The 14,593-nt window shown below is 28.7% G+C and overlaps 1 protein-coding gene across 1 annotated transcript; it reads left to right on the top strand.

The window, feature by feature from the left end:
- The first annotated feature begins 6,992 nt into the window (after positions 1–6,992).
- On the top strand, positions 6,993–8,530 carry LOC108322710 (homeobox-leucine zipper protein HAT3). Its single transcript, XM_017554895.2, has 3 exons — positions 6,993–7,392; positions 7,662–7,741; positions 8,041–8,530. Exons 1-3 carry the CDS (start codon positions 7,108–7,110, stop codon positions 8,279–8,281), a joined length of 606 nt encoding a protein of 201 aa, XP_017410384.1. The 5' UTR covers positions 6,993–7,107; the 3' UTR covers positions 8,282–8,530.
- Positions 8,531–14,593: the final 6,063 nt, after the last annotated feature.

Below are 14,593 nucleotides of genomic sequence, written 5' to 3'. Positions count from 1 at the left end.
TACAGCTATACTTTTGAAACTCGAGTTGGTAACAGCTCCATTAAAGATACTGAATCAGTTGATTATTCATGGAAAAAATAAATAGTTAGTTGAATTGCAATAATTAATATATTGATTTAAAAGAGTTATTATGCTTAATCCTTTCAGCAAGATTTAGGACAAGAAATGATTAAGTAATTAGAATTATTATACTTTTATGTTTTCGATGAATATTGTATCCTGTAAAATTAACTTAATCCGCAAGTAGACTAATCACAAATTATAAAATATGAAAAGGTTGGCATAAAATTTAATTGACATTATATGCATATTTTGAATTTTTGACAGTAAAACAACACGTTTTGATGACAGTAGGTACCAGTCAGTTAGGCAGCACTACCACATACAAATTTTCAAATATAAAATTTTCAACACTAATGTGCATTTTCAAATTGTACTTGCCAATATGCATAACTACAATTCTTTGTAACACTTTTTCTTTCTATTTTATTATTTGATATTATTAGATAATGATTAAAAAAGAGTTTTGTTTCGGTGTACATTTTCCTATGTGTCTCTGTTGCTCCTGGATGTCTGGAATGCTTGCATTTCTTCAATTGTTGTCCTTCATACTCGTCAAAGGAGGGGGAGGTACCTGCAAAGATACTCCGACACTCAAGTCAGATATGAGTTATGGAGCTGAAGCTCAGAAGAGAGTAATTGGATACTGCTCTGAAGTATTATTCAGGATCTCTAGAGCCTAAAGAGAACGTACCTGGACTTTGGTCCTGTCACTGTATTTATAAGCAAAATAAAAATAACCACCTTACCTAAAAATGTGGTTAGTGGCTTTGACAAATATCTAAGATATTTATGTTATTACATAAATATCCTTACTACATAACAAGTTTAATACATTTTTAATCTATATAAACACCTTTTTAAAATAAAGTTTCAGTTCAGAAATAAAAATTTGACAATCTTGAACTTTGAAATTATTTTCTGTTAAAATTCTAAACTGTCATTAAAGGTATTTTTCCTAAGATTAGTTCAAAAGTTAGCTCAAAGATATCAAAAAACTACTACCAGCAAGTTGATAGCAAAATTGACAAGTATAAAACCATAGATTCAAATAACTGATTAGTATAAAATAGTAACCGTAGATGTGTTAATTTTAGATTTTTGTAACATTATATTTTAATTTTAATTATTATATGTTTTATACTATGTATTTTATTATTTATCTTGTGTTATGTTTAAAAATACTTTTCAGTTATAAATTTAAAATAAAGTAAAATTTTATACTTCTAAATAGATAACATTATATTTCAATTATATGAATTAATATACTCGTTAACAAAAGTGTAATATTAAAAATATGATATAATATCTCAAAATTTAATGTAAAAAAAATACTATAAATAGTATAATATATACCTTTTAGTGAAAAGGATTAGTTTTTGCTATAATCTTATAATAATTTATTTTTAGTGTAAATATTTTAAAATTAAATTAATTACTTATAATAAAATTATAATTTTATTTTATATTTTTTTAATAATTATTATAAAATTTATTTTTTTTGTCATGATAATAAAATAAATAAATATTGTAGGCAGCATGTATTTTTTACAAATGGTTATTATAAATATCATAGTATAAGAATTAATAAAAAATTAATTATTATCTATATACAAAATATATATACATCTATAACTATCTATACCTATATATATGAGCTTACATATTTCTTTCACATACACATCTACTTTTTTTCACATATATATATATATATATATATATATATATATATATATATATATATATATATATATATATTATAAATTAAAGTATTTTAAAATGTAACTTTCTCTCCAGGATGAGTCTCAAGGAGTTTTGGCTTAATATTTATTTTAGTTATTATTTTTATAATTTTTATTCATAGTGATCTTCGATTTTTTTATGTGGTTTCTTTTTTTTCTAATTTTTGTTTAATTTAATCTTTTTGCTAACAAAGTTTAAATAGTTAACTACACAGTTTCCATGTGAGCCTTAGTAAATGATGTGACTAAACATTTTGTCTGATGTAATTATCTATGACAGTGAAACAATTATGGTTTTCTGGTTTTCCATGGTAGTGAAGCAGTTAGAGTTTTCTAGTTTCTCATGATAATGAAACAATTAGGGTTTTTGATTGTAGGTTGTTATTTCGCGGTGGTTCATGGTGGTTCTACATTGCAGGTGCGTGGAGGAGACACGACTTTTGTGGTGGTCTTCTCTAGTGAAGCTACGAAGCATCAAACTCGCGATTTAAGATTTTCTGGTCTGATTTTTTTTCGATTCGTAGATTGCTCATGTTAGAGAAGATGACAAAGGACGTTGTGTGTGAACTATGGTGGTGCGAACTGGCATTGCAATTTGGGATTGTAGGTTCGAGATGTAATTTGTAATTTGGGATGCTCGCAATTTTGTGGTTTTGATTTCTTTTTCGATTTGGAGCATTCTGATGTAGGTTGCGATTTCGAACAATGGTGACTTGCGGTGGCTTTGTGTTGCTATGTGGTGATTGACAAAGATGGAGGGTGCAAGAATGATGAATCGTTAATGACGATTGAAGGATACCATGATAATCTAGTGGTGAGAGGTTGAAGATGATGCGGTGGAAAGAGACATGAACAACCACGTCAGAAAAAATGGGTCATGTCATTCACTGATGACTCACATGGACACTGTGTCATTAAGAATGTAGACGTAAAAAAATAATTAAATTAAACAAAAATTAGAATCACTTTGAATGCTAAAAAAAGTCCAGGATCATTTTGAACAAAAATTACGAAAATAGAGACTAAAATAAGTATTAAGCCTAAACTTAAAAAATCACTTATAAACATTTTACGCACAATCATTTCAAATAACACTGCCATCTTTTTTCTTACCGCAATTTTTATCACAAATTAACCGGTGTTTATTTTCTAATACTCCAAATAAAAAAGTTTATGAGCAGTAGACCTTCTATCTTCATGCGACATTACTCCATCAAGCTTTTGTCCATTACAAAAAATTCTCTATTGTTACCTCTCATAGAAGTTTAGGTTGTGTTATTAAGCTAAAAAGTTTTTAAACTAATAATTCAGAGTTATAACTAATTGAAAAATGACATTAAAAATAATCTAATTTAATAATGATATAATCATACTAACTATTAGTCAATAATAACATTTTCATATAAAACATTTTTATTTCTTTAATTATTTTTTTATAAGTGTTAATCTCTTGTACCTTTTAGTTTCTCAGTAAAATTTTAAACCGTTTTAGTGTCTAAATTAGGTTTGATATTATTTTTTAGTTTTTTATCTCATAAAATTGTGATCTTTTTTTTTTATTATTTTAAATGCTTTTAATACTTTTTGATTGATCAATATAATTATTTCGTCAAATTTGTGGTAACGACATTACTCTAATGTTTGAGTAACATTTGTCATGTCACCTATTACTTTTATCAACAAATAAGTTTTGACGGATAACACTTAATTCATGTGTTATTATTGTGACAGCATTATTGTTAATTTATGAAAATTACAATATTAATTCATTAAAAAATAAATAAATTCAAAATAATAAAATAATTTTCAAAAAATCTACTTAAAATTACGATAAATAATCTATCTATCAATAATTTTAATATGTATATCGTGTTAAACTGAGTGATCACCATGTGTTGTAATAATTATTTGATATAACAATTATATTTATCACATAATTAATTTTGAAACATATTTTAATAATTTTATAAGAAACTATAATTTTATGATTAATTTTCGTATTATATATTGTTTTTTTTTTCAAAATTTTAAAATATCGTTTTTAATGTCTCAAAACGGATAGAAAATATATAAAAGTAAGAATTATTTGATGATTTGATTATGAAACTAATCTAAAAAAATTTCCTAAAATAGTAGAAATAATAATTAAGAAATGGATTATATTAGATAGATGGTGGTTGCAAAGTTAGAAGTATCTATGGAGAGTCGTTTCCCAAGTGGGCTCGGACAGAACAAACAAATAAATGTTTTCCTTCCACACCACTTTGCCTTTGCTTTCAGGAATAACAACACCATCTTCATCGTATATCTATATATCTTTAATATTCCGCATTTGACTTTACGCTAGATTTCTATCCAACCTTATAATAATTACCAAATTAATACCATCTAATAAAATCTCTAATCTTTGATAGATGTAACGAATTTTTTTATCAAAAATATTATTTTAGTATGATTCTTTTAAATATAAATTTCTCAAAATTAAAGACGTTGATTATATAAATTAGTGATCATTGTGATAATAAAAAATAATAAACTTATTATTAGAAAATTAAATTAAATAGTTATTCTAATTTTAAAAAAAAAATTTAAAAAAAAATATAGATATCGAAAAGAAAAATTCTCATTGATATAAATATATGTAGAAAATATAAATAACTCTTATAAAACTTATATTTGTGAAAAATATATTAAATTAATATTTTTATTGATAAAAAAATCATGTAATACAGATGCAATATAATTAATCAGCTATCATAATTCACACTAATTAATGCTGGCAGGTGTAAATCGATTGAATTATTTGTCAATTATTTGAGTATCTAATCTTTTTCTAACCACTTGCATACAGAGCATTTGACTTTCTCAAGAAAATATTCGACATTTTTGCAATTTTTGGTCATTTAAGTTGAGTTAGATATGAGTCTAATTTTGACTCAATATATATACAACTTAATCTCACTTAAATTTTGGCTACCTTTTCATCTTATCTCTGTGCTAAAAAAACAAAACTGTAGAGCAAAAATAATATTTTTCTTAGAAATGTTTTTACAGTAATCGAACTCTAATATTCTTTCACAATAAATAACGAGATTATTTAGTTTTTGATAAATAGTTATTTTTTTTTTAGTATAAAAAATATAAATTTAATATAAAAACTTTAATTCTAGTTAAGGTAGACGAATATATGTTTGTATTTAGTAACTTTAATTCTACATTAATACAGAGTTAATTTTGAAGGAATCTTTGAAGCTTTAGTATTAGTAAACGTAATTAACAATTACTAAAAGTCAACTCGTGTTTGTATTAAATTACCTTAATTATTAAGTTCAAATAAAATTAATAAAAGCAATTTATTTTTATTATACTAAAATTAAAATATATTTTATTATTATAAAATTACGAATTGTCCATACTTATTCTATTAAATTCAAATTCAATACCCATCTTTATTATTTCCCCCTTGTCGAAATACATGTGTTATTGCATCGTATTTTTTAACTATTTATATTATAATATAAGTTACTAATATTTGTAAACTGATTAAATTGATAAGTAAAGTAAATTTTTATTTGTTAACAAAATTAAATATATCTTTACAAATATGATGAACAAATAAAAAACAGAAAAAAAAAAAAGAACTTATGACAGTTTTTGTAATATCTCATTTTAATAATATAAAGTTACTAAAATGAAAAGTTACATAGATGCTAAAAGAACAACCGGGTATAAAACAAACTTTTCACAGACAATATATTTATTTATGTAGATTTATCTACCAACTCATCTACCCTGCCCTCATCTTTCGCTGAAACAACTTAAAATAATGTATCTCTAAGCTCACACCATTTAATGATCATCGCAACAGAAAAAACAACACACAACACATAACACAAAGGCAAGGATAAGCTAGATACAAGAAAAGTCATCATAAACTATAAACATTTCATATGAAGAAGGTGTCATATAAATCAAACCAAACATCTTAACATACAATAACCTAGACTAGACTGTCTGGACTTATAATGAATGTTGAGTTATGGCGGTTTATGCACTTGTGGTGACTTCTACTGCTTTGCAAAGTCATTGCCAATGAGTTTCATCCTACCACACTCACAAGGTTAGTCCGTTATCACTCACCTTAGATCATACTTGAAGCACCCAAAACTAAGATCTCTTACTACTCTCACCTATCAAACTTCTCTACTTAAGAATCATTAAAATTTTAACAGAATCAATTAAATTAATTGTTTTTTATATACGTAAAAATATTATATTAAAGCAAATATGGGAGTAAATATTAATTTCAAACCAAAATTTTAGGCCATAGACTTAAACGAATAGTAAAGATGTTTTTAAAGCATGCATTAACTATGTTTCAGAAATGTGTGTAGTATAATCTCTTTAGTTAGAGTTAATGTCAAATTGTCAGTTGCCACACCATTAACTCCAAATGAATGTCAATCCTTTTACCAAAATGCCCCTCGTAGACTAATGAATAGTCCCATTACGTGATTTATTATTTACACAGTTCGTTCTTCCTTTATTTTGGTTCAATTTTGTTAGTTACGTATTTTCAATTACAAAACTATGGGAACAAATATTATTTTACATTGGTTGGTAGGATTATAATTTCTGAACCCACGCAGAAAATATAGCAATCCAATATCAATTGTTTCAGTATTGATTATTAACTGAAATAAATAAATAAATAATATTTATTTTATATTGATTATTTGCTTGACGTTGAATTATTTTGAATATAAAATTTATCCCGTAGTAAAACAAAGTTTGTGTAGCAGCAGAGTATAAAAGTTTTTCAACGTACGATGAATGTGAATGTTGGAACCCACCTGTGAAGACAAGGCAAATCATAGGAAAGTGCTGGGAAAGATACGATGAGCTGACTCGAACAGGGTTGGAATTCGCAGAAAGAAAAAAAAAAGAGAGAGAGAGAGAAAATTTTCAAATAATAGTATATGATTAAGAAAAAAAATTGGTTTCCTAAGAGGGGTCACAATCCTATTGCATGCTTTTACTCATTTTCAATTTTTTATTGTCACATTTAATATGGAGTCGTCATTAGTATCATAATTATTCTATATTAATAATTTTATATATTTCTAAAATGAAACCAAGTAGCCATATATAATAACTCATTGAAATTGAATTTCTAAGACCAAGACCAAACTCAACAATAAAATCTGTATTAAATCCACCTCTTTCATAAATCCAACTTTCCCTTTTGACTATACTTCATCATACAATTCTCCAACCCCTTCTCTCTATCTCTCTCCCTCTGGAAATGGAAGACGCTGAAGAATGCATCACTGGGCTATGTTTGGGACTTGGAATGGGAGGGTATGTCCCCAAAAAAGGTAATCAGAAAGAGAACAGGCCCGTGGTAGACTTAGCGTTTGAGCTTTGTCCAAAAGGGGAAGCCATTAACTTGAATCATGATAAGGTAGAGAGCACTGATTCTGATAACAGCAACAACAACAACAACGGATGCAGAAAAAAACTCAGGCTTTCCAAGGACCAATCATCCATGCTTGAGAACAGCTTCAAACTGCATAGCACTCTTAATCCGGTATATTCACCTTTTCTCCTTCTGATTTTTATATTTATCTAAAAACTTTTATATGTGTTGGGTTTTAAATTAATTCTATGATTGTTTCGTTATTAAATTGCATGCCACAAGTGGTTAATATGTATGGCACATACACCTAACGCTACCGATGATGATTTTGCTGTCTAAACATGATCATTTGTGTCATACATATTTATCAGTTAATTGCGTTCTTGTATTTTGTACCTCAAGGTGAGAGGTTTATGCGTTGGTTTTGGTTTCACATGCAGGTCCAAAAACAAACACTGGCTGATCAATTGAATTTAAAGACTAGACAAGTCGAAGTTTGGTTTCAGAACAGAAGAGCAAGGTACGTTAATTAACGTGTGTGTGTGTGTGTATAGCTTCCGTTTCTTTGATATAGCTTTGTTTGATCTTGATGAATTGCTTTGCATCAAATATGTGAGTTTTTTCAAAGGTCGATGTTTAGGGGAGTAGAGATGAAAAGTGAGAAAAGAAAAGGGAGAGTTTTCAGTTTTCCACGGTTTTATTTTGTTTATTTAATAAATTGTTAATTGTGTTGACTATATCGACCTATGGAGTGCATTAAATTTGAGAGATGTTATTTTAATGTTTAAATATAATAATTAATAATGAAGTTTTGTTCAGGACCAAACTGAAGCAGACAGAAGTGGACCGTGAGTGGTTGAAAAAACAGTGTCAAAATCTAAGCGATGAGAACAAAAGATTGAAGAAGGAATTGCAGGAACTACGTGCACTTAAGGTTGGACCATCGCCTCTGTGCATTCAACTATCCAAAACGGCAACTCTGACTATGTGCTCTTCGTGCGAGAAACTAGTAAAACTGAACGAAGGAAAGAACAATATAGAGTTAAAGGGTACAAATTGATACATTGGAATATCATCAAGCACCTGTTGCAATACGTAACTCAAAAAAACCTTTCTAATTATGATTAGAATGAAAAACAGTACATATCCTATATATTATATAATTCCTCGGTCCCCACATCGAAGAGAGAGGAAACTGGGGCGGCTTAGATAGATACGTAGTTAGTAATCAGGTGTTTCTTCTCTTGTATATTTATTCAATTTATAAACTAATTAATCAAAATTATTTATTTCTCAATTTGTTTCTGCATTATTTGTGTGTATGTGTATGTACGTATATGTTGTACGGATAAGGAATAAGGTTTTGAATGGCTGAAACTCAAAGAAAAACAATTCCCTAAGTGAGACCACTAATCAGAGATTAGGGCTTAAAGTTGGAATATTAAATCTGTGCTAGATATGATTTTGTTTTATTGCGATCCATGACGTGAAACGTTGGCATTTTCATGAAAAGAATAAAAAACCATATATATACAATAAATGAGGGATGTCGTTTGTTGATATCATTGTAATATCGAGAGGAAGGTATTGATATATTTGTATATTATATATTGGTGGGTGGTCCAAGGAAATGGTAGGGAAATTTCAGTAGAATTTTTGAAAAAACTGGATGAGGGTTTAGTGCGTGATGTGTGTGGAGAAGGCAGGTATATTTAATAATGAAGAATTGTGTGTGTGTGTGTGTTTCTTTGAGTGTTGAGGTGGTTCTTGAACGAACCCACAAGACAAGACAGAAGTAGGTTGCATTTCACAATAGGGCAAATTTCCATTGAGAGAAAATGCATGGAATTTGCTAAGTCATAATCCTAACAACATTCAAATCTAAAGAAAATCATTACTAAGAGACAGTGCGTTGCCCTTATGATGCCACCACACACACTAACATGGTTTTAGACAAACTTTATACCGTCTTTTAAGGGATCGCAAATGAATTCAAACACACTGTTTTCACAAATCCAATGCTTCTTCAATCAATCTTCATTGTAGTGAGTAAGGTATTTTTTCCATCAAATAATATAGTGCAACCTTTTACCACAAGTAAAATTTTATTGTAGGCATGCTGTTCTTCATAGCACATGGGAATACTAGTTCTATATACTATATATCTAACCTACCAGTGTTTGCATAATACTTTTGGGTCTGTTTCTTTCAATTATAAAATGTTCATTTCTACTTAGATATATCACTTGTTCATTTTTTTTAACTTGTTAAAATTATAGAAAATATGGTTTCTATATATATATGAAAAGATTTTACAATATTGTCAGTTCATTGAAACCAATACACCATAAATTTATGGATTTTTATGAGAACAGTCTTAAAAAATCATGTCAGCTACATTTTTTTTATTAATTTTTTTTCGCACTATCTAAATGTGCATACAAATTAAATTCAACAGAAGTCACGCCCGTGACGAAAACTATCTCTTGAATTACTTCTTGTGTACAAAATTAAACTCAATATAAGTCACACTCGTCAACGAAAGAGAGTTATTGTTTAAACAATTTATTCTATCAATATTTTTAGAATTAAAAAATAAGTTTATATATAATACTACTATGATGAACTGTAATTCTTTTCAATCTAAATGAATTAACTATTTATTTTTATACAAATGATTAATAAAGCATGTATTTTATTTCATGGAAACACTTTAAAAAGTTCATAGTCGCTTTTAATTTAATTAAAAAGATATTTGCAATACTTTATAAAATTATTAGGAATCGAATTATCTGGTTCAATATTTTCTTCATTTAAATTACTTGTTTTAGTCAATATTAGAGACTAATAACCATGCTCCTAAGATAATCTTTAAAATATTTTTGAAGGAAGAAAACATTGCATTTGTCTGCGAAAAGGTTTCATAATTACCAAGTTGACAAGCATACTTAGTTTCAACTTCCAACCACTAAACATTACTATGTCACACCTATCACCCAAAGAAAGTAATAAGCCACCATCAATTAATTTATATATAAATAGATAATTAATTAGTTTTTAAGAAAATCATGGAAAATTACTGCCAACAATTTTTCCACGTTTTGTCTGCTTGAGAACGTATTTTTACATGTCTATCAACTTACGTCATTATGAATTTAATTGTATACATTGTTAGAGTGTAAAGATATTTTTTCACACCGTTAACTAATTATAATATACAATAAATATAATATACGAGTATGGTAATCTATAATTGGTCGAAAAAGTAAAAGGAAAACTGAAAAATATATTAGGATAAATTACTTTCTATTCAAAAAATCTGTATACTATCTTCTAGCAAATTTGTTTCATTTTAGGTATTATGTACTGGAGTTCAATTAAAATGTGCAGGCAATTTTATATTTACCGTACATGATCAAAATTAAAATAATACATACTCAATGATTGAATACAAAAAATTATCCAATTTTATATAAAACAAACTAGTGATTAAGTATTATTTACATAAAATTTGGAAACAATTAATTGACGAAAACGTTGAACAAGAATTCCTGTAGAAGTACAAACACGACCGTACAATACGATTATGTATACTAATTAATAAGTCAAATTATGGAAATAATGGATTCTTCAAACATAATTACGTGGGTCCCAATTGCCCACTGAGCAAGATTCTTGCCACTTAAGCAAACTCTGTTTTTGATTAACACTTGTTTTCTTTAAAAATAAAATTTGACTTCTGCTCATGATTTATAAATTTATTTACGAAATTGTATTTTGGATTTTGAGAGAAAAAGAATGGAAGGAAGCATAAGCAATGATCTTAGTCACACCAATCATTTGGTCATTCCTTTGATCAACCTCCACCAACTCCATTTCATAGCAATTGAATAATACTACCATTGTTAGCAAAGTGGTGTGAAAAGAGCCACGACTTCATAGACATTAAACTAACAAATAAATAATGAATTGTACAATGTAATCTCGAAGGTTGTCCTTGTTGAATACGTCAGCTTATAAAACTTAACCCTAGGAAGGATACTACCAATTTCCTTGTTCATTTCAATTGCACAAATTTCAAGAAATGTGATATATCTATTTATTAATTTATTATATATAATAAATAAATAAAAGAGAGTGACCACTGCACCAAGAAAGGTCAACTGTGTGAAAACAAAACCATGAATCAAAATAGGCCCACCCAATTCAGATTTGGGTCCCAAAAATTGCCTACTACTCCTCTTTGCACCGCCACAAAAGCAATTCAAAGAAGCCGTCACATATGCCCAAATGTTCGTAATATTAATGCAACAAATTCAATTTATCAATGGGTGATATGCTTCATGTGCACGGAAGCAAATTGATTTCAGTTAGTGGTTTAAAGTATTATAAGTAATATGACCTTACGTACACTTAAATTTTTTTTATTATTTATTTTTTAATTTTTTTTATTTGAATAATTTGTTCTTCAACTAATAAGGTGTATTGTTAAAGACACTCTAATATTTAAGTTAATTTGGGTTTGGTTGGTTAAGTAATTAATGTTGTAATAAATGCTTAGTAAAAAGTCTTAACAATTATACGTTGCCTTTATATTTATAGTTTTCTTCATGAACCTCTAATTAGGATTGACTTAATTCTGTTTAAAATTGATTATTTACCTATTTAGATTAACTAAATGATTAGCTAATTTTGATCCTAATCGATCAGTCTCCTCTAGTTTGGACGATCGATTATGGCATTTAGACATGTGTGTACCAGTTGATATACATACACTAACAAGCCACCCAAGCCTTGAGCTTGAATTAACACCCCAAGTAAAAAGGATTTACTATTGCTCAGGTTATCCTTAGAAATATGACCCATAATGGAAGGTTGTGAGTACTTTGTGAATTGTGCCAATAGTTCACGAATAGCTATATCCACTCGGCTCGCCCTTGAAAATATGATTGTTGGTGATGGAGGATTGCATCATTCCATAGTTTTTTCTTCTAGGACTACACATCAAACTCCATGGATGAGGTGAACTTTTGCCTGAGCATTCCTTCTTCACGAATTACTTTAAGTGGCCAACTCTGATGAGCTCCTCAATTTTATATCTTAAGGTCGAACATTCTTCAATAGTATGACCGAGGTTTTTGTGATAAAGGAAATCCTTGTTTCCATCGACATTGGGTGGGATCAGCTTCTTCTTGGGAACGGACAATAAGTCAGCACTGAGTGTCTCTTCCATCACTTTGGTCCGAGGCACACTCAACGGGGTGTAATTGCTGAAGCGGGGACCCATTGGTCTTTCTTTGCCCACATATAGTTTCTAGTCCATCCATTTCTTTTCTCCTCTTGATGATTCTTTACGCATCTGCTTTCGAAAGTCCTTCATATCTTCCACCTCCATGTACTATGTCGCTCTCTGTCTTAGGTCGTTCATGTTCTCAGCAAGCCTCATGCATAAATTGTCGGCGAATAGTCTTGATCATAACTCCGTGATCAAATTGTGCATGGCCACATCTGGGTTGAAGTTTTGGATTTGTAAAGACACATTTTCGAACCTTTCCATGAAGGCTCACATGGACTCTTCTTTCTCTTTCCTAACATTGACCGGAGTGGTCGATGTCGGGTGATGTCGTCAGCTTATTGCTAACTTGGCTCTGAATCTCGCTCAGATGGTCACAAAACAATTTATGGAGTTAGCCAACAACATAGAAAACCAGGCCATGGTTTCCCCTTTCGGAGAGGTAGAGAAAACTAGACATCATATGACATTACTTGTAGTGTACAATGTCATTTGATTCATGAAGATCTAAATGTTATTATTCGGGTTCGTAGATTCATCATACTTGTCGAACATTGACATCCTCCAATTATCGGGCAAAGGGGTCTCCATGATATATACGATAAATTGTAGCAGACCGACCATGTTAATAGTTGCAAGGAGTGATGGTGTTTACTCATGAATAAACTACTTGCTTGGATCGTTCGGTTTGACTCCTCCTAGGGTTGCTTAGCTGGTCCTTGAAGAGTTGGGGGTGGATGGCACATGACCTTTATCATCCTTCTCTCGTCGAATGATTTCATTATTAGCCCTTAATGCTTTTATTTCTTCCTCATATTTGCTCTACATCTAATCCATTTGCCTCTGCATTCTCCTCATCATTTCTATCGGGTCCATTTGGTCGTTAACGATTTCCTTTGGTGCTAGGTTGCTTACCATGTTTCTTATGGTTACCATGCGGGCTTCAGAAGTTTTCGCTCGGTCCCAAATGGGTACCAAAATGTTTTGTGTGTAGAATCAAACGTTTACTTAAAACAATTTCCCTGTCGCTTACTGTTCAATTTTCCTCTTTCTATTTAGATAATTTGTTCTCCAACCGATCGGGTGTACTTCGTAAAATGAGTTCGGATTCAATATGTTAAATAATTAATGTTGTAATAAATGTACAAGTAAAAAGTCTCAACAACTATACCTTTCACTTGTATTTGTAATTTTTTCTTTCATGATCTTCTACTTAGAATAAGTCTAATAACGACTCAATTTCGTTTAAACTTAATAACTTATTTTTTAAAATTAATTAAATAATTAACTGATAGTAACCTATTGATGTTCTCTAAGCTTGAACAATTAATTATATACCAATAGACATGTACACTATATTAAGGTTTTAAAATAAGATAAGCAAATGGTTAATTAATTTATTATAAATAATGTTAAAGCCATTTAAATGTTTTATCGTATCTTATAATTGACATAAAATTTTTGTATGTTGAAACTGATTCAAATATTATAAAAAATATTTTTTTAATAAAATGGTTAACAATTTAAAAACGAAAAGAAACATGAAGAACACAAACTTATCTCCAATATTTTTCTCAGGTCATATACAATGTTACTATACAAATATATTTTAAAAATATTTATATATTCTAATTATAAATTTTTACTGTGAATTAGTTTCGATTTATATGAAAATAACTTTTTCAAAAAAATTTAAGTTTGAATTTGGTAAATAAAAAGATATAATTGTAAAAGAAAGAAATACTTCCCTAGATTGAATTAATCAGATCATTTGCTGATAATATTTATGAATGATATTAATACAATTAATAAAAAAGTCTTTAGGCTAAATATTTGTTTTCATCTTTTAATTTTTTAAAAAATTCAATTAAATCCATAATTTTTATTTTATTCAATTAAGTCTCTAGATTTTAAAAATATTTAATTTAATTATTTTCATTAGATTGACTTTAAGTTAATCTTTTTTCATGTCATGCCATATGTCACATGTCATGCCATATGTCACATGTCATGCCATATGCCACGGTTTGTGGTATTTTCAAATTTTGTCCTATATACAGTTCAATACACCCCGAAGAA

Source organism: Vigna angularis, chromosome 1, assembly GCF_016808095.1.
Source record: "Vigna angularis cultivar LongXiaoDou No.4 chromosome 1, ASM1680809v1, whole genome shotgun sequence".
Classification (NCBI taxonomy): Eukaryota; Viridiplantae; Streptophyta; class Magnoliopsida; order Fabales; family Fabaceae; genus Vigna; species Vigna angularis.
Note: the sequence above shows the minus strand (reverse complement) of the source record. Positions and strands in the feature narration are given on the sequence as shown.